The sequence below is a fragment of the Anguilla rostrata genome, chromosome 14, assembly GCF_018555375.3.
Source record: "Anguilla rostrata isolate EN2019 chromosome 14, ASM1855537v3, whole genome shotgun sequence".
Lineage (NCBI taxonomy): Eukaryota > Metazoa > Chordata > Actinopteri > Anguilliformes > Anguillidae > Anguilla > Anguilla rostrata.
In genome coordinates this window covers 41,218,697-41,243,374 of record NC_057946.1, presented here as the reverse complement: position 1 = coordinate 41,243,374, position 24,678 = coordinate 41,218,697, and the positions used below count along the sequence as shown (strand labels likewise).

Below are 24,678 nucleotides of genomic sequence, written 5' to 3'. Positions count from 1 at the left end.
ATGCTATTAGCGATCTCATGAATCCAAATTCCCGAGACAGATATAATTAGCCAGTACATCTAAAACGAACTTGGTGTAATTGGAAACACGTTATAAGCGGTACACGTCCTCCAGATAGATCGCGTGGGCACCGGAATGCGCTTCCGCAGTTCGTTGGGCGAATAGCGATCTCATAAATCTGAATTCCCGACACAGAAATAATTCACGAATTCTTCTATAACGAACGCTGTGGCACTGGATACAATTTAAAATATGTTTTATTAAATTTTATTGGGTATGAAACATTTTTCATTCAATTTCTGGAATTTTCCTGAATATGCCAAACATGTCCAGGGGATGTAATATTATGGTGCAGTTGTCATGAAAATACCCTTTTGTTGAAGCATTTTACATGCAATCCATGTTATTATTACATAAGGCATAATACAGTAATATAATGAAAACACGTGCATGGTTTGTAAGGTTTTCCGGGGTTTGTAAATATGATAAACAGATGGTTTAGAGTCCAGATCCAGAAAATAAATAAAAAGTGTAATGATAGAGGGGCCCACATAACGGCACTGTGGAACTGTCAAGCGTAGTTGCCCCACCATTTGTCCAGAGGCCTGATGATCTTTTTACCCTTAATGGCCCGAACACACATATCCACACAACCATAGACAAAGAGACTAGTTCCCCTTATCTTAGATGTGTCCAGATGGCAACATTCCAGAGAGCCAAATGGCCTGCTTATCCCGAGGAAGTCCAAGTAACTTATTGTTTTATCACACGGCTCTGGGTTCTTTGAAGTACAGGATGAGTCCCAGCCTGCAGGCCCGTTCAAATGCCAGCCTTTTCTGGGTCCCAGTTTGACTCCCCTCTACACCATTCTCTGGGAAGGAGCTGAGCAGGGTGTTGAGCTCATCGAGGAAGCTTCCCAGGGGCCCTGGAGGGCGATAGATAACAACAATGTACAAGTTAACAGGATAGGTGATTGAGACAGAGTGGTATTCAAAGGTAGAGATGGAGAGGTGAGAAAGGGGGAGAACAGAGAATTTCCAAGAGGGAGAGATCAGCAAACCTGTGCCCCCACCACGGCCAGACGGGCGGAGGGCGTGAGAGAAGGAGAAGGAGGAGGAGAGGGCTGCAGGGGTTGCAGTGTTGCCTGGTGTGATCCAGGTCTCAGTGAGGGCAAGGAAATGTAGGGAGAAGAGGGACGCGTAGGCTGAAATGAAGTCAGCCTTCCGCGTAGCAGACTGGCAGTTCCATAGCCCTCCTGCGACCGTGAAGTCGTCACAGGGGGTCAGTGAGGGATAGCGAAGTTTGGAGAGGTTCCGTCGCCACGGGGTCCTCGCCTGCGGAGGCGAGTTCTGTAGGGGAGAGAACAGGTTGGGATGGGGTTGACACACAGCATAGCAGTGAGGACAGGGAAGGCCTGTGGTGTGGCCACATGGTCAAGGAAAAGTTTAATTAAACATACACATGCATACCGAGAACAATCAATCGAGGACTGTCAGGCAAAGTTAAGGACCTCTCAACGTCAGCAGCAGAGGCAGAAACCTGCAGAGAACAAACAATATGAAATTAAACGCATTTAAATATTATTAGGGATACAGTGCCCTCCATAATGTTTGGGACAAAGACCCATCATTTATTGATTTGCCTCTGTACTCCACAATTTGAGATTTGTAATAAAAAAAGTATTTACATGCATATCAGGTGAACAGTGTATGAATTACAGCCCTTTTTATACACAATCCCCCAATTTTAGGGCACCATGCTTGGGACACAGCAATGTTACAGTGCACATCATGAAGGAGTACACCCTCTCTGAAAAATGGAAATCCAGCTTTATCGCTTTACAAATAAAAAGATATTATGTAGTGTTTCAGCAACACTGCAATACTGCAATGCTAAACAGGAAAGCATGTTTTTTTAACCAACATTATAAAAGCCATGTTGCAAATGAGTATACCCCTCTGAGCAAAATTTGTTTCTGCTTCTAAATTATGACCATCACAAAAAAGAAAACAAAATTGACAGGTATTGGGATGGTAGGTATGCCATCCCACCAAGTTACGCCTTGGTGGAGGCATGCCCCATACCTATACAGCACCGAGAGTTTGGCACTTTTCAGGGTTCCCCACAGAAATAACCACAACAGCCACAGACACTCAGCCATTAAAAACATTAAATTCTGTACATTCTGACCCCATTTCAACAGACAGATGTCATAAACACCTTCACATGTCCACACAATAAAGCCCCAAACTAAGGGGATTTTACGTTTTCTCCTTCTTCTTCTTCATCTTCTCATTCTTATTTTTCCTGCCGCCTATCCCACTAATAACATGTCTCCCCATTGGACATTTTACCGACACCCGCCAAATCTTCACCTACACGACCCAATGAAAAACTTGCATACACACGCAAAATACCGATACCTTTTTTCTCTGAAACATTTGCAGTACAAACAGCTAGCCTGCCTGTGGCCTAGTGGGTAAGGTTACACGTTTTGGGAACACAGGATTGGAAGTTCAAGCCCAGCTAGGAATGTGTTTCTTTAACCTGCTTTTACCCTCACTAATAATTGTCTACTACTTCTCAATTATTGCTTTTGCACCATATCTACCAGCCGTTCCCCAAACTGTATTATGACGTACCGTCTGCACGTTCAATTGTTAAATGTTGAACGTTAAATGTTGAATTGTTTGTTCTTCTTTAAAACCACGGACAGGTTTGCTAATGATATTTCACGCATTGCATAGCTATGTCATGGTGCTGCCCTAACAAAGTGACAGACTGGTAAACCTCCGGTTGAACGATTGAATCCCGCCTCGTTCTCAGGCAGATAATTTCCTCTTTTACACTAACGTTCTCTTACGCTTATATTTGCTTTACCAAAACTCACTCATGGCCACCCATATGCATTTCATGATGGCAAATGTAATCCTTTTATCAAAAAGTTACATTACATTACATTACATTCATTTAGCTTTTATCCAAAGCGACGTACAAAAAAGTGCATTTTCATGATCGTAGACAACTGCTGAACACAGGTTCAGTAAGGTACAATTACTTATTTTGTAAAGCTATTTCTAGCCGAGAACAAAGAGCACTATCCTGGTCTAACATCTGCAAAGCCAAACTAGGCAGAAGAATAAGCTAGAGTATTAGGACAAATACAATTTACCAAGAAGTGCAGGGATGGGGCAACATGTAACAAGTGACAGGAAAAAGGTTTTTTTTTTTTTTTTTTTAATATATATATATACACAGCGTGGTGGTGGTTATTCTAGGTATAGTCTGAAGAGATGAGTCTTCAGGCCACGGCGGAAGATGGATAGTGAGGGGGAGGTTCGGAGAGGGACGGGGAGTTCGTTCCACCACTGGGGAGCTAGGGTGGAGAAGCTCTGTGATCCCTTTGGGCGGGTTGCAAGACGCCCTGCTGCCGCAGAGCGGAGTGGTCGAGCAGGCACATAGAATTGAGTCATGTCCTGCAAGTAGATGGGGGCTGTCCTGTTGGCAGCAGTGTAGGCAAGGGTCAGGGCTTTGAATCGGATCCTGGCAGCGACCGGTAGCCAGTGAAGTGATCGCAGCAGAGGAGTGACGTGGGAGAATTTGGGGAGGTTGTAGATGAGTCGGGCAGCGGCATTCTGAATCATCTGTAGTGGCTGTATGGCACAAGCTGGCAGGTTTGCAAGGAGAGAGTTGCAGTAATCAAGGCGAGAGGTCACCGTAGCCTGGACGAGCAGCTGGGTGGAGTGCGTCGTCAGGTATGGTCGAATCCTCCTGATGTTGTATAGGAGGAATCTGCAGGACCGTGATGTTGCCTTGATGTGCTCCTTGAGGCCCAGCTGGTCATCCAGGACCACCCCCAGGCTCTTTGCAGAGTGAGAGGCAGTCACTGTGGTGCCATCAACCGTGATTGAGAGTTCACGAAGCACCAGTTCACAGCTGTGCCATTTCTACTAACTACATTTCTTCACTTGGCTACTGTACAAAACCTTCTTATCAGCAAACGCCACGTTTCTACATCATGTTACCTCGCCCTGTTCTCTATCTAGCCACACACAAACAATTACTACGTATGTACATTCTGCAACTCCCCATTAAAATATTACATTTAAAAACATGATTCAGTACTAGTACTGAACATGAAAAAAACACAGCAGTGCAATAGATTTCACGTGTTACTTAACACCCCACTTTAACAGCTGGCGCTTTATAGCGACTGATATATACACCGTTCGATAAGGAATATAAGCTCGCTCATGGTCACTCCATTTACTTCGCACTATACTCCGTGATCATGTCAACTTTCACCTACATGCCCATTCTGCTAAAAACATATTGTTTCAACTCCGAAATTTCACAATTTCACCCTAATTTCTCTCACACTGTTGTTATTTTCTCATATGCAAAACCTGCTGGGACATATGCGTCTGCTCCTATTCTCCACTATCATGTTTTCCGGTTCTAGTTTAGCAAAACAGCGAAGAGGATTCCTACCTGCAGATAAGCCTATCAAAATGCCTTATAAACCTTACAAACACTAAAAGTGCATCTCCACAAAATAACAGACAACGGAGCAGGACAGAAGGCTACACAAGTTGCGACCTAGAGAGTTATAATTCTATAGGCTTGCTGATTCTTTTGTCAGTCAAGGCTCGTTGGATGGACGTCAAATCCGTGAGTACATACACTGGCCATATATGCATCTCTGATACGTTTTACACTTATACGCCACTGCACCCTTTGTCACAGCCAATGTCCTCCTCCTTCTGCTGATCTCTCCCTCCTGGAAATTCCCTGTTCTCCCCCTTTCTCACCTCTCCATCTCTACCTTTGAATACCACTCAATCACCTATCCTGTTAACTTGTATATTGTTGTTATCTATCGCCCTCCAGGGCCCCTGGGAAGCTTCCTCGATGAGCTCGACACCCTGCTCAGCTCCTTCCCAGAGGATGGTGTAGGGGGGAGTCAAACTGGGACCCAGAAAAGGCTAGCATTTGAACGAGCCTGCAGGCTGGGACTCATCCTGTAGAGCCGTGTGATAAAACAATAAGTTACTCGGACTTCCTCGGGATGAGCAGGCCATTTGGCTCTCTGGAATGTTGCCATCTGGACACAACTAAGATAAGGGGAACTAGTCTCTTTGTTTATGGTTGTGGGTGTGTGTGTGTGTTCGGGCTATTAAGGGTAAAAAGATCATCAGGCCTCTGGCAATATGGTGGGGCAACTACGCTTGACAGTACCACAGTGCCCTTAAGTTGGCCCCCTCTATCATTACACTTTTTATTTCTTTTCTGGATCTGGACTCTAAACCATCTGTTTATCATATTTACAAACCCCGGAAAACCTTACAAACCATGCACATGTATTCATTATATTACTGTATTATACCTTATGTAATAATAACATGGATTGCATGTAAAATGGTTCAACAAGGGGGTATTTTCATGTCAACTGCACCATAATATTGCATCCCCTGGACATGTTTGGTATGGACATACTCAGGAAAATTCCAGATTTTTAATGAAATACGTTTCATACCAAATAAAATTTAATAAAACATAGTTTAAATTGTATCCAATGCCACAGCGTTTGTGTTGTAGCAGCGCATTCTGGTGCCCACGCAATCTATCTGGAGGACGTGTACCACTTGTAAATTGTCTCCAATTGCACATAGTTTGTTTTAGATGGACTGGTTAATTATTTTTTTCTCTGGAATTTGGATTGATGAGATGGCTAATAACGTAATCAACTGTATTTAAAATGGATGACACACACACCTGCTGCCGATTACACATTTGTATTTGATCTATTGTTTTCTTTAAATTGTATCCAATGCCACAGCGTTCGTTATAGAAGGACAGGTTAATTATTTCTGTGTCTGGAATTCAGATTTATGAGATCGCTATTCGCGTAACGAACTGTGGCCGTGCATTCCGGTGCCCACGCAATCTATTCGGAGGACGTGTACCACTTGTAAAGTGTCTCCAATTGCACAAAGTATGTTTTAGAAGGACTGGTTAATGATTTCTGTCTCGGGAACTTGGATTTATGAGATCGCTAATGGCGCAACCAACTGTATTTAAAACGGATGACGCACACACCTGCTGCCGATTCCAGTTTTGTATTTGGTCAGATGTTTTGCGTAAAATGTTTCCAATGCCACAGCGTTCGTGTTGGATAGACTGGATAATTATTTCTGTGTCCGGAATTCAGATTTATGAGATCGCTATTCGCTTAACGAACTGTGGCAGTGCATTCCGGTGCCCACGCGATCCATTCGGAGGACGTGTACCACTTGTAAATGGTCTCCAATTGCACAAAGTTCGTTTTAGAATGACTGATTAATGATTTCTGTCTTGGGAACTTGGATTTATGAGATCGCTAATAGCCTAATAAACTGTTTTTAAAATGGATGACGCACACACCTGCTACCGAATGCAGGTGCTTCTTCGTTCACTGTGGAGCCCAATCACCCCTTTTATTTGCCCCAGGCATTTAAAAGGCCTTTAATATAACGCTGCGTGTGCACAAAACACCTGCGAGGGCATACATTTCTTAGAATGAATGTCAATATTACTTGTAATAGCGGTGATGCTTGATTATCGGCGAATTTGGCATATTAATTGTCTTTACTGGCGATATGGACGCCTACTGCATGTCCTGAACAGGGCTGTGGCAGCGCATTCCGGTGCCCACGCGATCTATTCGGAGGACGTGTGCCACTTCTAAATTGTCTCCAATTGCAAAAAGTTCGTTTTAGATGGACTGGCTAATTATATCTGTCTCGGGAATTTGTATTTATGAGATCGCTAATGGCGTAATCAAATGTATTTAAAACTGATGACACACACACCTGCTGCCGATTCCAGGTTTGTATTTGGTCAATTGTTTTGTGTAAATTCTTTCCAATGCCACAGCGCTCATTTTAGATTGACTGGTTAATGATTTCTGTCTCGGGAATTTGGATTTATGAGATCGCTAATAACGTAATCAACTGTTTTTAAAACGGATGACGCACACACCTGCTACCGAATGCAGGAGCTTCTTCGTTCACTGTGGAGCCCAATCCTCACTTTTATTTGCCCCAGGCATTTAAAAGGCCCTATTATTCATTAAGCTAGCTGCATTCAAAATCCATTTTAGAAAGACGCTATGTCTACGCTGTGCGAACACACCATTTTAAAAGCGGGACAGTGCTAGGCAGATGAATATGGTTTACATATGGTGGTTTTATTAAATAATGTTGTTGTGTTGCAGAATCAGGAGGCTTTTGTGGCAATCACGGAGTATCAGAATTAGCTTTAGGCTACTCAAGAGCAGGACTGTATGCATCTTAACCCAATCCCTCCTCGTCAACACACTTTCCCCCCACGTCACATCCTTACTAAGGTAGTCTTCCAGCTACTCTCGGGAAAGTAATACAGTGCCTCCTAGTGGTCAGAATACACTCAACCTGTAACATCTATTATTGAACTAAACAAATTGCATGGTATGAAACGGGAAGGAACTTTTTTTTCTTGATAAAATCATTGTTTTCATAGAACTAAAGACCAGAGGGTTTTGCTTAACAACAGTGCAAATAGAACGAGAAACAAGAGTCTCTGCATAACGACGGTCCAATTAGAACTACGAACCAGAGTTTTCTTGACAACGGTAAGATAAAATGCCCAAACGCCCGCAGAAGAACATTTCTCTTTCAGCTGATTAAATCTATAAAAATCAATAAATATAAAAGCAAACACATATTGTCATTGTTGGTACACGGCATGAAATTGATGTGAAATTACAGGGAAATTCCTACAGTAACCTGCTGTTTTATTGATATACAGCACATTGCTGAAGACAGACAGCATTGTGGGCGTTTTGCTCTTAACTGCATAACGCCGGGCACCCACCGCACGCGTCGCGTAAGCAGCACGGCGAAGCAGTACGGGTGTCTCCACTGGTTCCGTTTGTGTCGCGCAAAGACTTGCTTAAAGCTCTGTATTCCTAGTAGCTCTCGCAGTCTGCAGTGGGCTTTACATCGTGTATTTCACGTTTGTTCAGGACTTTTGATTATGGGTTAAGTGAATACTTGGTGAGAGACCTTTTTAATTCTGTTAATTTGGTAATATTTTTTAACACATGTAAATACGTGAGAAAGTAAACGCTTTAAAGAATTACCATAAACTTAAATCGCAACGTAGCCTGCATAACAATTAAACAATCAAATCTCAAACTGTATTAATTTATTTGCTTGGTTAACAAGCGTGCCAATTTCATGAAGAATATGTAATGATCATAATAATAATAATAATAATAAATAATCCGTAATCAACCACTGGGAATTCTCGTGTTGTCTTGTCATTCACGTCAAAACATTTATAGGATCAGATTTAGTAAAATCAGATAATCATGAAAAAGACAGTAACAGTTTAATCTTGAAGGGATATGAACACCACAACGACATGAACACCGGAGGCTTTGAAGTACAAGTGCAAAAAGGCTTGCTTACAACTTCATTTATAAAATAGGTGCATTATCATCGGCAAGACCACTGAATAATCTGATTTTTTTAAAGCTCTGTGGATTATCTGATTTTTATTAACAAGCCCTTTTTGAAAGCACGGCGAACGAAGACATCGGAGAAGTCAAATAGGCTGAGCAATGGTTGGTTAAAAACTACCTTCCAACACTCGAGCTAACAAACGGCTGCTCGGTGCATTCACTTCTACGTCATTCAATAGGCTCCGTCTTTCTGTGGTGTATTTTCAAATTTACCCCACCCCCTCCGCAAAATAAGACAGCGAAACTAAGTTTGCCTTTTCCCCAGGTTCCAGCTATTTATTTATTTATTTATTTATTTATTTTTACAAAACGAAAAGGCTTGTATTTTTTTTGCTGCTTATAAAATATATGGGAGGTAACTAGGGACACACCCCAGGTAATATAAGGATGAAATATAAATCAGAGCATGTATACCTAGCATTTTAGAGCATATTTCTGTGTATAAACAGGCCACCGTGACGCGCGACAAGCCGAAAAAATAGAACAGAAGCGAAAAACTACGCTTCAGTTCGCTTGTGTCGCGCGAGCTTCGCAGCCGGTACGCGACGCATTCGCATCTGGTGGAGACGACGTCGCCCGCTGCCGTTGTAATAACAGTACTTCAACTACGCTTCAGTTACGCGCGTAATACGCTCGCGGTCGATACGCGTGCGGTGGGTACCCACCGTTTGAATTTGCAGTAATTAACTGGAAATTGCAAAGGATATTGGGAAGCCGTTGGTTAGTAGTGGCGGCAGAGAATTTGCTAACAAAGCAATGCCAAGTTTCGAGTGTCACACCTAATAGGCTACGCGAATTTAAAAGTAATTATATCACAATTTGTTCGTTTTTGATTTCCAACAGAATACGTTGATCTGTATTTCACATTAATTTTCTTGTTCTTTTCCAAGGCAACCCTGTATTTCGAGTATTTTTTGTTGCAGCTGGCTAGAGTGTCGCCGGATTGCGCAGGTAGGCTATGTGCGTTTCGAATTCATTAAACTAGTTAGTATCATAACGGCCAATCATTCGCCAGCGATAGCTTAGTATGAAAGCATGTTTCCATGTCAGTATTGTGGTCACCAATGCTTAACGAAGTATGCGTTTGTTAGGCATATGAAAGTACATGCGAGTCTTCCAACCGCGTCGTTTAAATGCGCCTTTTTTGATTGCACCCGTTCGTTCAGAAACATGACGCAGTTGGAATGTCATGTATATCGAGATCATCAAGATAAGAGGAGAGCACAGGTAACTGCAATCGAGTGTGTATCTTGTCATGTAGAATTTTGCAATGTTAGATGCAATGATTTATCCAGTTTAACCTCTTAAGGAACAAGCCAAATTTTGCCAATCCTTGCCCATTTAGGGGGTACCCTATTTAAAGCTTTATAACTCCAGACGTGAACACCACAGAGACTTGGAAAATGGCTTAAATGAAGCAAGACATTTGTACAATTTACAATACTAACACAGATTAGTTTATATTCATAATTTTGGAAGAAATAAAGTGCCACAAATGCAATTGTTTTGACAAAAAATCCAAAATAAATTTGCACTTTTTAAGTTCGCAATGAAATACTGCGAGATTGAATATATGCAGGAGGTTAAACTATACATGTGCTAGGTCAAAAACTTCTTGACCACAAGTTCATAAAATCTAAGGGTGGATATGTAGAACTACTATAGATGTATGAAGCAAAAACTAAGCAGTGTACCCAGCATCTCCAAATCTATCCAAAATGTCTAAATTATGCATTGCTGTAAATCATAACATATCCATGTATTTCACTACAAATCAACTGTTTTGACTCAAGAAAATCACTGTTGCATAATTTTCAAATGGGAATTACAAGCTTTCAGTCAGTACAGTGGTCTAAAATAGCTAGGTGTCCAGAAACATATCCAAAATCTCTCCAAAATTGAATAAAATGTTTTTTGTCCATTATAAAGCATATAAATGAGCCCCTTATGAGGGTTTAAGATGAAACATTGCTATCAGATTAAAAAAATAATGCAAAAACATTGTCACACAATGCGGTACAGTACCTAAATGTGTAATAATTAACTCGTGTGTATTTCTATACTCTGTACTCTCGTATGTTTTATTGTATGGGGATGAGACAACATGAAAACAATTTTCACCCGTCCACCACGTTTTGGCAATGTTCCAGCTCTGACGTCATCACTGTTGCATGCTTCACAAAAACTATTACACTTCCGTCTAACGCTTACATTACAGTGTGAAATATTTACATTATATAACACCACTAACCTATTTAAAAATACTCAATTTCAAAAAGAACGTATATAACCGAAATATTTTGAACGATAATACTTACATAGCAATGGTGAAATCTCCTCTATGTTCAGTAGATAGAGACAGAGAGACAGTATCAATTATATTGTTCTATTCGCTTCTGTTTTGCTCCAGAAAACGATGTCAGCTAGGTCTATCAGCAAACATATGGCTTAGCTATGTTCAGAAGTCCTCAATAATAATAGTATTTTCCAAGAAATTACGAAATATCCTTGAACATGTTTCGTTAGGTGCATCGTATTTGTCTGCTAACAGAGTGTGATTGCGTAAGTGAATGCTATGCTAAGAATATTTTCTGTTACGCTGACCTATAAAACGCTATTCCGAAAGCAGAATTAGACATGTTATACATCGTTAGAAAGCTTATACTCTCGCCTACCGAATAAATGAATTGTAAATCTAGTCAGACTGTACTAAAAAGGGCGACGACGCCGTAAACAACAGGTGTGGTGTTACGCACAGCTATTTTGGAAGATACCCAGGCGTCACAGATGCGCCTATATTTCCCAAACGGATTGTCCAAGACAATATATGACCACGCAGTCTCAAAAGGGACATCTCTACACGTAAAACCAACAGTAAGGTTTTATATTTATTCAATATTTATTCCCAGATATTGACTGTAGAATGACATGGTATCATTTTAAAAACTTTTTCTCGTGTATTTCGTTATTCAGTGAGCAGCGTTTTCACTGCTGTATAGGCATATCTTAGGGCTATTGTCGGGTTTATTTTGTTGCTATGACGGAATACGATTTTTTAGTGGTGAAAGAATATTTTTATGAATGCCAAGATAGACAATATTGTCCATTATGTCAAGGGTGGGGGGTGTTTTTTAGATGAGACTGCAGGGAGGGGGTGTGTGTTAAATGAACGACGGGAGCGACAATGGTGGGGCTGCGAAACTCCGTTTTCGGCATAGTTGTCATGTATCGTCTACTAATGAAACGGAAACAACGCGTTTCTGTTTTCATCTCACACTTTGGTTGCAGTAGCACCGAATGTTTGAGTTTAGTAATTTAGGCACGCGGGCGTGCCCACCACTAGGGGCTGTGCGCTAAGAGGTTAAACTCTCATTTGAAATCTCATATCGGAGAGGGCAGGGCAGTTTCTTGTCCATTTCGTCAGTGTGGGAGAACGTTTTCAGTCGTCTCTTCCTTTATTTCTAATTTTTCCACAGTACACAAGTCTTGTACAGTATCCAGTCTTTTGGGCCATGTAACAGTAGGAACAGAGACGAGACTAATGGCAACCAATGAACAAGTTGAGGATGTTTCAGTGTTGGAGGGGGATTCGACTGACGACATAACTGATGATAATGAGGGAGACCAAGCAGCGGTGCTGCCAGAGAGAGCAGATGAATCCCTTTTCTTGAACAATTTGGCTTTCTTTTATTTGAAGTTGCAGGCAAAACTTTTACTGCCAGCATCAGTCTATTATTGAGGATTTTCAAGCAGTGCATGATATCAGTCAGTCTCATTTACTTCATAAGTTGGACGAAAAGCTGGTATCATTGGATATCTCTGACAGTGAGAGAGAATGTCATAGAGGTTCTTAAATCCGAGGATTTGTTTCGGGCATGCAACACTGGTACCTTGAAAACTGATCATAGACAAAAAACAGTTTTTAAAAATCTGTTTAGATACATTGAGCCCGTCCCACTTTATCTTGGAAAGAATGATTCAGGGAAGGAGTGTTTTGCTCGTTACATTCCGTTAAAAGATACACTTTGATCACTCTTTTGGTGTCAGTCGGTCAAGCAGCAAACACATAGCTACAAACAAGAGATACAGTCTTTGTCTAGATCAAGAGATGTCTTGGAAGACATCTGGGATGGTAGCGATGTGGCAGCAAATGTATTGTTTAAGAAGTAGGAGGAATCTCTTGGTCTGGTACTGTACCAGGATGCTTTTGAAGTGGTAAATCCGCTACTTTGATTTAAATAGTATAGTCTTACCTGATGGACATGTGTACCGAGGAACATTGTGTGCCATAGCTGGAGATAATCTGGGATCAGTGACTGTGGCTTTAGTGAAAACTTCAGTAAAATCACCCATTTCTGCAGATTATGTACTAGAGCCCGACCGATATATCGATATGGCCGTTATATCGGCCATTATTTGACTTTTTTGACCACATCGGGATCGGCAGTTATGTCGCCGATGTGCCCCGATTTTTTAATAAGTATAATAAACAAAAAAAAAAAAAACTGATTATTTATCTGTACTTGTCTGTTCGAACGTTGTAATTGCTATTTACTAGAATTATCCAGTAGAGGGAGCTCTAATACAAGTGTGAACTGCAGCAGCTGACGCGTTACTTCTCTAATAAGACGTTTGTTACTCGTGCCTCATCCAATATTCTCCACTGCAAGACTTGTCTGCACAGATTCTGTTGCGGCAATAAAGGTATGTATATTTAGTGAAAGTTTTAAATTAAATGCGTTTATACGACCACTATGTTTATCAATCCTCATTATCAAACGAGCGAGCTAGCTAACATATTTGGTTCACTTTAGCAAGCTAGCAAGCCTTTATGAACTGGAAGTGAGCACATAAGCAGCGTAGGATCTACATTTCCAGAGGAAATAAACCTTAAGACTCTTAAGACGCTTTGTGAAACTAAAAATTCTGCAGTTTATCCCAAAATCGGGATTATAGTAGTTTTATCACATCCATGAAGCATGGCCCAGGTAGATATTTACGGAATGTACACGACTGGCAAGCCGTCAAACACGTTTGACATATTGAATATTTTCCGGATAGGGTTAGTTAGCCTGCTTAGTCAAATGGCTTGGTAGCCGAAGGTGCGAACTGTTTTAGCATACTGGACTACCAAATATAGCAATTACGCGTTAGCTGATTACGCTTTCTGCCAACCAATTATTTGGTTAAGTAGGCTAAAAGAAATAGTACAAATGACTTGGCTACTGAAAAAACTTCAGAGGAGGATTATTTTATGGTAGATCAGTGCAGCTGCAAATAGCACACGCTATAATGAAATCACTACAAAATGGGATGTCTGCATTTTCTGACTTCGCACAGGTGGACCGTGGACAATGAGTCAGAGCCGCAATGTCAATGCCAAGAGGCGCCACCTCCCACCCCAGTGACCATAGACTGTAGACCCTACTGTAGCTCAGTCCTCGCAGTAATCAGGAAGTGACGCAAACTGTACCTCATTGGTCCACAACAAATATAACAGTGCCCAAATGACACAATAAATCATGAAATCGGCCCATGGACAGTCATAAGACAAATTAAATACACATATTGTGACTATTTGTTCTTGTGAGAAAAAATTATTGACTTTTTATTTTGACTGCATTTGTACCGTAGACTTGCATGGAAACCGGATATGGAAACACCTATACTAGAGCCAACCGCAGTGGCGCTAGTGAGCAACGTCTCTCAACAAGACCAGGAAGTGAGCTTCAAAAACGAAGTCTGGTTTTGGCCAGGCATGGTCTGAAATGTGCACTGGGAATTATTACTGGTGGCAAACTTTTCCACAGACCCGCATCAGTTTGCCACTAGCCCCCTGCTCACTACCCTCCACTGGCTGCCTGTTATAGCTCACATCAAATTTAAAACATTGGTCCTAGCATACCAGGCAGTCAAGGGATCAGCCCCAGCATACCTCCACAAGATATTCAAACCCTACATGCCAGCCAGACCCCTCTGTTCTGCTACCTCAGGACGCCTGGCACACTGAGACAGACAGTTTGATTAACCAATAGGGAAGCTGCCGCTTCGTCCAGACTAGTGGCAGGCCAACTCAGGCAGGTCTCCAACGAGGTGCGAGTTGGGAAGCGCAACAAAGTCCGGTGATGTCCTTAAGGAGAGGTGCGTCTGGTCGGTTAGGCAATGCCTTACCTCAGAGCAAAGCTGTTAGTTTTCTGATGACTTTTATCCTCAAAAGATACTGATGCGACAGAACCCCATGTGTGATCTCTGTAATTTCATTGGTTTATTATTTTGGCCACACAAACATTTCATTGGCTTGTGCTATTGGAGCGGTCAATGAAACATGGATAGATAGACCGTTGATTACTACGTTAATGTTTAAGCTTGTTAAATTGGGCTCCCTATTCCTCCAAAAAGGGGGTGTTCCTTGCCCCAAGCTGATGCTTAATTGATCACACAGAGTTTATTGCAGGGTCACAAGAGGAAGCGGACAGGAACTTGGTTAACCAAAAAGTTAATGATGAACCTCACTCAGCAGAGTCAGTTGCATGGTCAGTGAGCCAGAGGCCCCAAAGTTCCTGTGTATAGTTAAACATTGTTACAGATGATAGTTTCGGTACCCAGACAAACATATTTTCCAGATTAAATTTGACATTCATGGCGTGAAAACACTATTTGCAAGAAGCCCTGATGTTTAGCACCTCTACCTGCCAGGATAGAAGGTCTTAAGTGTCAGAGAACAATTACATGCATGCCTGACAGCAGTAGATAGTCTTGCTCTCCAAGACTTATACACAAACCTGTATTCACACAAACATCCACATTACAGGTTAATGGAGTCAGATAAACTTGTTTTCCTCCCTGTGACCATGGCTAATTCCTTACATTTGCTGGCTTACGTAGATAGACTCCAGCTGTCGGATAAATCAAGTGCTTGAGGGGATTAAAGGACCTCTAGGCCCGCATGGTGAGTCTTGGTATCGACTACCTGATCCTAACTTCTGATTGGCTAGTAAATGGAATCTTTGCATATGATGATTAAATTAATCTTAAAAATTAAATGAACAGTTCTTTGTCTCTGAAAACTATATAAATTCATGTATTGGACTTATATTTTTGAAGACTGTACTTGTGCCTCTTCTCAATTATATTATTAAGTTATAAAGAGGACCTGCTGTACTTGTGTTATACTGCAAACAATTACATAAAAGAGGTAATACATTTATTTTTTGTTATCAAATTAAAGGTCCATGTGTAGCAATTTCTTAAAAATTATGGTGTTGAAGATAAAGATAGCAAACAACAATGTGAACATGGGATTTTTAATCTTAATGCCATGCATAGCTATTTATGTCATAATGTGGCTTAAGAAGGTAAATAATCCTTCAAAACATGGAAAGCACCTAATTAAGCACCTAATTTTACTGTCTTACTTACCTGCCCAGGGACTGCGGGTGGAAATTAGCAAATTGCTATAACCCGGTACATTACATCTTTCCTTGTTTTATATAAGGTTAATGTTCTTTGTACACTGTCCCTGTTTAAATAAACTAAATAAATAAATAAATAAATAAATAAGAAAAAGTAACAGCTTGTTCAAAATTCTGAGATTGCAACTGGTTGGAACAAAAAACAGCATGCACAGGACCGAGGTTGGGAACCATTGTAATAGGTGTTGTATTATAATTGGTATGCCTTTATTCAATTGACTGTCATCAAATACTGAATTTGGACTTGTGGGCAGTGTGGAAGAATTGACTGGCCAGAGACCTGACCTCAACACCATCCAACACCTTTGGGATCAACTGGAAAACCAACTGCAAGCCAGGCCTAATTGCCCAATCAGTGCCTGACCTCTTCTGGCTGAATGGAAGCAAATCCCTACAGCAATAATCCAGCATCTAGTATAAAGCTTTCCCAGAAGACTGGAGGTTGTTCTAGCAGCAAAGGGTAGACCATCTTCATAGTCGCCCACAATTTTGGATGAGATGTTGGATGTGAGGTGTGCACATATTTTTGGCCATATTTCATGTACAAAATACATAAGATGTAGAGAACGGATTCATCAGGGGTAAACCAGGGGTGCACTCCAGTCCTGAAGGGCTGGTCTGTGCTGGTTTTTGTTCCAACCAATCAGCTTCGTTTTAGTTTTCTGACAGCTCACCCATTCAACTCCTGTACTTGAGCATGGTAAAATCTTTAGGATACACTTGTAGTCTGCGGCTGTAGCTGGTGCATATACAAATGTCAGATCAATATAATTATTTATCTCAATCATAAGAGAAGTTGGTGGATCAGCCCTTGTGTTGCGTCCCTGGTCCCAGAAAAAAAAGAAAGAAGTGATTTCAGTGAACAAGTTCATATTATAAAAAACGAGACAATACCCACATTAGACAGCATTAATTTATTATAATGAATTTACAAAATTAAAAGTGCTAGCAACACTTGCTTTGTACATTTCGTCCTCTGTATTGTTTTTTTTTTCCATGGCATTTATTTGTTCTTTCTTAAATAGCAATCCACTGTACATAAGGCTGATGAATTTCATAACCATAAAAATCAAAAAGCATAAAAACAGCCTGGCTGTTCTTCCCAATGCAAGTATGGAGGTTAGGAATCCCTCAAAGGATGAGGGATGTGGGCGGGATGCAGGATTGGACAAAACTGATGGTAACCGCTTCCTCTCCCCATAAAGGAACACCCCTTTTCCACCAGGGGACAAATAAAATAACGATAATAACAAAAATTTGTTTTTGTATATATCCAGGAAGACCAGGCAAATTTCCCAAGACGTCTCTTATTAAAGTCTTATTCTACACCACAGCATTCTACATTTCACTGTCAGTGTTTTCCATGATTGGATACATAGTAGGATAGGAGAACAGTATGAATACCTCTTCAGCTTTGAACCAGATATGGGACAGGTTCAGAAGCTCCCTCCCTCCCAACAAAAATCTTTACAGTTGCACAAACCAAATCAGACAAGGAAATGGCATTCACACAGCAAAGGTGAATCACACATTATTTGTTGCAATAAGAGAATATAATAAAATGTATTTTAATTGGGCTGAGTGGATGGCCATCACAAATACCTGTATTAGGCATAAACCTAAAAGCCTGGCTTTGAGTTTAGGGGGGAAACGGTGACAGGGAGGGGGGTGGGCAGGGCCTGGACTTGACTGGCACTGCCAACCCATAACCATTTGCAGGTCCCGGCTGGTGTCCCCAATGTGAGGGGGAGGTGGGTCGACAAGGCTGCCAGGCTGCCAAGGGGCAGGGTCTACCTATCCCAAGAGCAAGGTGCCGGGGCAGAGCTGAGGACTGGAGGGAACAGGTAGGATGGAGAGTCATGCCTGTCCTAGAAGGTTTTTCTATGGATGGCACGGGCACGGTCCTCCTCATACTCCTTTTTGGAGACCCACATCCTCTTGAAGGTATCTAGAGAAGCCAGGATGGAGCCCCTGTTCAAAAGAAGAGCGAAATGGACAATAAGTGAACAAGTAGCCAAACTTGCCTCCCCCAACCAGAGTCACACCCTAATCATGAAGAGAAGCAACAGCCCCATAGGGCCATGTACCCAAGCTACACCCACACAGAGCCATGTCCCCAAGCTACACCCACACAGAGCCATGTCCCCAAGCCACACCCCCAGAGCCATTTCCCCAAGCCACACACCCCAGCGCAATGTCCCCAAAACCCACCCACACAGAGCCATGTCCCCAAGCCACAACCAAACAGAGCCATTTCCCCAAGCCACACTCCCAAAGCCATTTCCCCAAGTCAAACCCTCCAGTGCCATGTCCCCAAGCCACACCCCCCAGTGCAATGTCCCCAAACCACACCCACACAGAGCAATGTCCCCAAAACACACCCACACAGTGCCATGTCCCCAAGCCACACCCCCCAGCGCAATGTCCCCAAACCACACCCACACAGAGCCATGTGCCCAAACCACACCCACACAGAGCAATGTCCCCAAAACACACCCCAGAGCAAAGTCCCCAAGCCACACCCCCAGCACCATGTCCCCAAGCCACACCCACACATAGCCATGTCTCCAAGCCACACCGACAGAGAGCCATGTCCCCAAGCCAAACCCACACATAGCCATGTCTCCAAGCCACACCGACAGAGAGCCATGTCTGCAAGCCACAACCACATAGAGCCATGTCCCCAAGCCACACCCCCAGAGCCATTTCCCCAAACCACACCCTCCACAGCCATGTCCCCAAGCCACTGCAAGGATCTTGGCATGCTTTCACATATTCCAAAATGGCAGTGGAACTAACTAAGCTAAAAGGGGTACCTTAGACTGACTTAGGTTTTTTCTTCTCAGAAAACACAAGACAATACTAACCCAATCCATGTGGAGTACAATCTCTCTTGTGGTGCAGAGATCTGTAGAAAAAGCAACATTCTTCACGGAAAAAGTAAAATTCAGATAGCAACATAACTATTGCATTTAATATCTGAACACTAACTTCTCTTCTCAATCAAGCCAGACTGTAATAAAAACGGCAACAACGCTGTGAACGATATGTGTGGTATTATGCACAGCCATTTTTAATGTACCCAGGCATCAAAAATGCGTGAAATATATTTCATAAACGGATTGTCCAAGACAATTTATGACCACTTGGTCTCAAAATGGACATCTCTACGCGTAAAACCAATAGTAAGGTTATGTAGCCTATTTATTCAATATTTAGTCCCAGATATTGACTGTAGAATGATATGGTGTCATTTTTTCAAACTTTGTCCCGTTTATTTCGTTATTCAGTGAGCAGCGTTTTCACTGCTGTGTATCTTATGGCTATTGTCGGGTTTATCTTGTTGCTATGACGGAATACGATTGTTGTTTGGCATTTTTATTTATATTAGCTTCTCCACTGACCTAGCTTACGGAAGAGGACGTGAAGAGACCGCATGCGGAGTCACAAAACTGACGTAAAAACCAGTGAATACGTCATTAAGCCTGCCCACCCGAATGGTTCTGCTCCACTGAGCACGGTTGTCTAACCATGCCGAAAATCGTAATCGTTCCGCGCCAAACCATTTCCAGGTGGAAACACCACTGGAACCGTTCCTCTCCGTGCTCAGAACCGTTCGGCCTTGCAGCGGAAAAGGGGCTCATGATTTTGTTTTTTTTTACTGGTGTTTGGACCCAAACATGAGAATGAGACATGTAAACATGATTTTAGAGACTTGTGTATCACAACAGAAACAAAAAACAAAATGTACTTACCTTAATTTTAACATCTTTAGGAGCCAGCTTCTTCACTTCACTCAGCAAACGATCCCCAAAGCCTACCAAACAGGAAAAAAAAGTGTGGTTGTCATGCATGGAAAACTACACAAGATTCAACCCAATTGTCATAGAATCACATGAAGCATAATGCTTACACAGTTCATTTTCAATTTCCTATCCATGCCTTTTCTCTGATGAATGGTGAACGGATTGAGTTACAAGCAGCATGCCTGTTCTGTGATTAATGGTGAACGGATTGGGTTACAAGCAGCATGCCTGTTCTCTGATGAATGGTGACCAGACTAGGATACAAGCAGAGAAGATGAGTAAAACAGCAGAGGGATGAGGGGAAGAGACAGGGAAAGAAGATCTCCTTCTTTCCCTGTCTCTTCCCCTCATCCCTCTGCTGTTTTAGAAAGAAAGGGAAGAGGGAGACAGGGAATAGGAGGCAGAAATAAAACAGAAAAAAGGAGGAATATATAAGAGGATAGGATGGATGAAGGAGACAGAAACAGGATGTGAGTGACGCGTGTTTTTGATGGACAGACAACTGGAGACAGTGACAGAGATGATGATGATGATGATGATGATGATGATAATAATAATAATAATAATAGATTTGATTTAAATGGCCTTTCTCAGACTCAAGGATACTGTACAAAAAAGATTATTTTGATGGGTTATTATTAAAAAGTTGTCTTACAGAAAATATTACATAAGAAATTATTATAAAATATATCTTATGGTATATATATGGTAACTTCATAAACGTACTTCTGAAAGTGTACTTTTGAAAGTCTATATATTTAAGTGTACGCTGTTTCACCCCATGCCATGTTCCACTTGGATATGTAAACTAGAAGAGATTAACTCCAGCTGTGGTATATATAGAGTGCTTTAGGGGATTAGAGGACCTCTAGGCTCACATGGTCAGCCTTAGTATGGACTCCCTGATCCTAACTGATGATTGGCTAGTAATGGAATATTTGCATATGGTGATTAAATGAATCTAATTTAATAATATGTCCCGATGGGTCGTATTTTTAAATTATATGAGCTCCTGACTCAGTTATTTCTTTTTCTTCAACACCATCATTTTTGTTAAGAAATTTCTACACTTTTTACTTACAAGTAATCTAAGACACAACTCTCCTCCAAATAACCTTCTTTGGCTTTGATTACAATTCAATTAATTATTGGAAGTCCATTAAATCATTTTACAAAGTGGGAGGTTGAGGGGTGTGAGGCAGGTGGAGGGGTAATTAAACTGAGTGAAATTGTATCTACCTTAAATAAATTAAAAAATCCCTGGTAGCCTAATACCTTTAGCCTGTACTGCAAAGCAAAAGTGTTATTCCCAGGTCCTGGTGTACTAGTAGGGCAGGGGGGGTGGTGTATTTCCCCAGGTCCAGGTGCAGTAGTAGGGCAGGGGGAGGTGGTGTATTATCCCCAGGTCCAGGTGTAGTAGGGCAGGGGGGTGGTGTATTATCCCCAGGTCCAGGTGTAGTAGTAGGGCAGGGGGGTAGTGTATTATCCCAGGTCCAGGTGTAGTAGTAGGGCAGGGGGGGTGGTGTATTATCCCCAGGTCCAGGTGTAGTAGTAGGGCAGGGGGGGTGGTGTATTAACCCCAGGTCCAGGTGTAGTGGTAGGGCAGGGGGAGGTGGTGTATTATCCCCAGGTCCAGGTGTACTAGTAGGGCAGGGGGGGTGGTGTATTATCCCCAGGTCCAGGTGTACTAGTAGGGCAGGGGGAAGTGGTGTATTAACCCCAGGTCCATGTGTACTAGTAGGGCAGGGGGGGTGGTGTATTATCCCCAGGTCCTGGTGTACTAGTAGGGCAGGGGAAGGTGGTAAGTTATCCCAAGGTCCTGGTGTACTAGTAGGGCAGGGGGAAGTGGTGTATTATCCCCAGGTCCAGGTGCAGTAGTAGGGCAAATGGAGGTGGTGTATTATCCCCAGGTCCTAGTGTACTAGAAGGGCAGGGGGAGGTGATGAATTATCCCAAGTCCTGGTGTAGTAGAGCGGGGGGGGGGGGGGGGGGGTGTATTATCCCGAGGTCCCAGCATAGCAGTAGGGCAGGGGGAGGTGGTGTATTATCCCCAGGTAGGTCCAGATGTAGTAGAATAGCAAGAGGAGCGGTGCATTATCTCCAGGTCCTGGAATAGTAGGACAGGAGGAGGTGGTATATTATCCCTAGGTCCTGGTGTACTAGTAAGGCAAGGAAAGGTGGTGTATTATCCCCAGGTCCTGGAATATTAGGGCAGGGGGAGGTGGTATATTATCCCCAGTCCCTGGTGTACTAGTAAGGCAAGGAAAGGTGGTGTATTATCCCTAGGTCCTGGTGTACTAGTAGGGCCAGGGGGGTGCGGTGTATTACCCCAGGGTCCTGTTGTAGCAGTAAGGCAAGAGGAGCGGTGTATTATCTCCAGATCCTGGTGTAGTAGTCAGGTAAGGAATGGTGGTGCATTATCCCCAGGTCCTGGTGTTGTAGTAAGGCAAGGAATGCTGGTGCATTATCTCCAGGTCCTGGTGTACTAGTCGGGCAGGGGAGGTGGTGTATTATCCCCAGGTCCTGGAATATTAGGGCAGGGGGAGGTGGTATATTATCCCCAGGCCCTGGTGTAGTAGTAATGCAAGGAAAGGTTGTGTATTATCCCTGGGTCCTGGTGTACTAGTAGGGCCGGGGGGGTGCGGTGTATTACCCCAGGGTCCTGATGTAGCAGTAAGGCAAGAGGAGCGGTGTATTATCTCCAGATCCTGGTGTAGTAGTCAGGTAAGGAATGGTGGTGCATTATCCCAAGGTCCTGGTGTTGTAGTAAGGCAAGGAATGGTGGTGCATTATCTCCAGGTCCTGGTGTACTAGTCGGGCAGGGGAGGTGGTGTATTATCCCCAGGTCCTGGTGTAGTAGTAAGGCAAGGAAAGGTGGTGTATTATCCCCAGGTCCTGGTGTTGTAGTAAGGCAAGGAAAGGTGGTGTATTATCCCCAGGTCCTGGTGTTGTAGTAAGGCAAGGAAAGGTGGTGTATTATCCCCAGGTCCTAGTGTACTAGTAGAGCAGGGGGAGTGGTGTATTACCCCAGGGTCCTGGTGTTGTAGTAAGGCAAGAGGAGCGATGTATTATCTCCAGGCCATGGTGTAGTAGTAGGGCAAGGGGATGTGGGGCATTATGCCAGCCATTAGCAACACTTGCCATTATTAAGCTTCTTCTACATTAAAACTAAATTTTTAAAAAACTCACTTTATTCTTGGTAAATGGACTGCATTTATATAGCACTTTTATCCAAAGCGCTTTACAATTGATGCCTCTCATTCGTCAGAGCAGTTAGGGGTTAGGTGTCTTGCTCAAGGACACTTCGACACGCCCGGGGCGGGGTTTGAACCGGCAACCCTCCAACTGCCAGACAATCGGTCTTACCTCCTGAGCCATGTCGCCCGAGGTGTCAACACCTTCTTTTAACTGCTTATTTTTCTTCTAGCCCAGTGATGTGTTGGCCACATCTTTGTCGACAGCTGACTAACATTAGATCATTTTCACAGAAATGTCTTGGCTAACTTTAGGTTACCACTCAATACCACTCCAGCCATAGAAAATCTATGGCTCTAGCAGGTGCAGACCGCAGACACATTTCATCAAAGCATCCAAACAGATCCAGAGATTTGTGGGAGTATTCTGAAGTTATGCGTGTGATGCAACTTCCAGAGAATTTGTCCAGTAAAGTGATCCTGTTTTCTCAACACTGACATAATCTACCCGCACTTGGTGAGTCGTCTGGTGCTACTTTCAGAAGCTGAACAGTGAATACTCAGCCATTTTGTAGTTTTCTGCAGGCGAGAAACAGCAGTCAAAATCGTCCAAATCCACAATGGTAACTCTGCAGGCAGGGCAGGGTAGGTAAACTATCCCAAAACAGTTCTACAAAAACCACTAACTAATAACTCTAACGCTAGATAACAACTAGAATCCTCCAAAATGCAAGTTGGAATTAAAAACAAATATATATTTGTGCAGCAAAGCTGCAACACTCATGCAGGCGTATCATCCTGGTGGAAAAATTCCAAATGAACACCGTGGTGGGGGAGGTGAACTTGGTTTCCACACCTTTGAGCAGTGTGGAGCCTCCAGACAGCACGATGTTGGAGAAGAGCGTGCGTCGCAGGTCCATGTCAGACTTCTGGATGGCGAAGGCCAGCACCTCGTGGATGCCCTCGCTCTCATCCCCGATCAGGTCTGGCCGGAACAGCAGCTCTGGGGCCCGGAAACGCGCCGGGCCAATCTGCAGAGGAACCGCACATGCGTCAGAACCACCAAAATCTAAATTTATTTATATAGCGCATTTCACAAACAATTGTCACAAATACGCTTCACAGACAACCGTGGCCTAAACCCCACAGGAGCAAACCTAAAGCAACAGAGGCAAGGAAAAACTCCCTGTGGCAGATGGGAAGAAACCTTGAAAGAAACCAGGCACAAGGGGGGAACCCATCCTCCTCTGGTCGGCTCAGGGTGTTTCTTTGTGTCGAGCGAACACGGTCAGTCAGTCAATGTTCACGTTCATCAAATTAGAGGCAGCTAAGTGACAATCCTGAGGTAGCGGCTCAGATAATAGGTGGGGCCAAGTGATGGGGAACGGCAGGCAGCAAGGAAAGATGGACGAAACTGCCAGCACCGCCATCTTGCCTACTGTGGGACTCATACATCTCAGACAGCGACAGCTGGAAACTCTTGGACATCAGCAATCTACAGTGCCTGCATCATGTGAGAAACCCTGAAGCAGAACATCACATGATCACCACAGGATTTTTAAATGAATTTCCTGCATAAAAACACATCAGCTAAGTTTACATTTTAAGTATTTAGCAGATTCTCCCTATCCACAGCATCTTAATCAGCATACATTCTTTTT

The 24,678-nt window shown here is 42.8% G+C and overlaps 1 protein-coding gene and 1 long non-coding RNA gene across 7 annotated transcripts in view; both read right to left on the bottom strand.

Annotated features, from left to right (window-relative positions):
• Positions 1-239: 239 nt before the first annotated feature.
• Positions 240-1,669, bottom strand: LOC135239790 (uncharacterized). The gene is made up of 3 exons (XR_010325488.1): positions 1,470-1,669; positions 1,061-1,349; positions 240-925 (listed from the first exon to the last, which is right to left on the bottom strand). It is a non-coding gene; the product is annotated as an uncharacterized LOC135239790 (long non-coding RNA).
• Positions 1,670-16,912: 15,243 nt separating this feature from the next.
• actr1b (actin related protein 1B) overlaps positions 16,913-24,678 on the bottom strand; it is a 30,982-nt gene continuing 23,216 nt past the window's right edge. For 5 of the 6 annotated variants that reach the window (XM_064307500.1, XM_064307499.1, XM_064307501.1 and 2 more), the window contains 4 exons: positions 23,874-24,048; positions 19,773-19,834; positions 18,885-18,925; positions 16,913-17,988 (listed from right to left, as the gene is read on the bottom strand). In XM_064307500.1, coding sequence (XP_064163570.1) covers positions 17,886-17,988; positions 18,885-18,925; positions 19,773-19,834; positions 23,874-24,048 — 381 coding nt within the window. In that variant the 3' untranslated portion in view covers positions 16,913-17,885. Of the gene's footprint in view, positions 17,989-18,884; positions 18,926-19,772; positions 19,835-22,151; positions 23,597-23,873; positions 24,049-24,678 lie in introns of those variants that run through there. The other variant, XR_010325279.1, reaches the window with a different exon arrangement.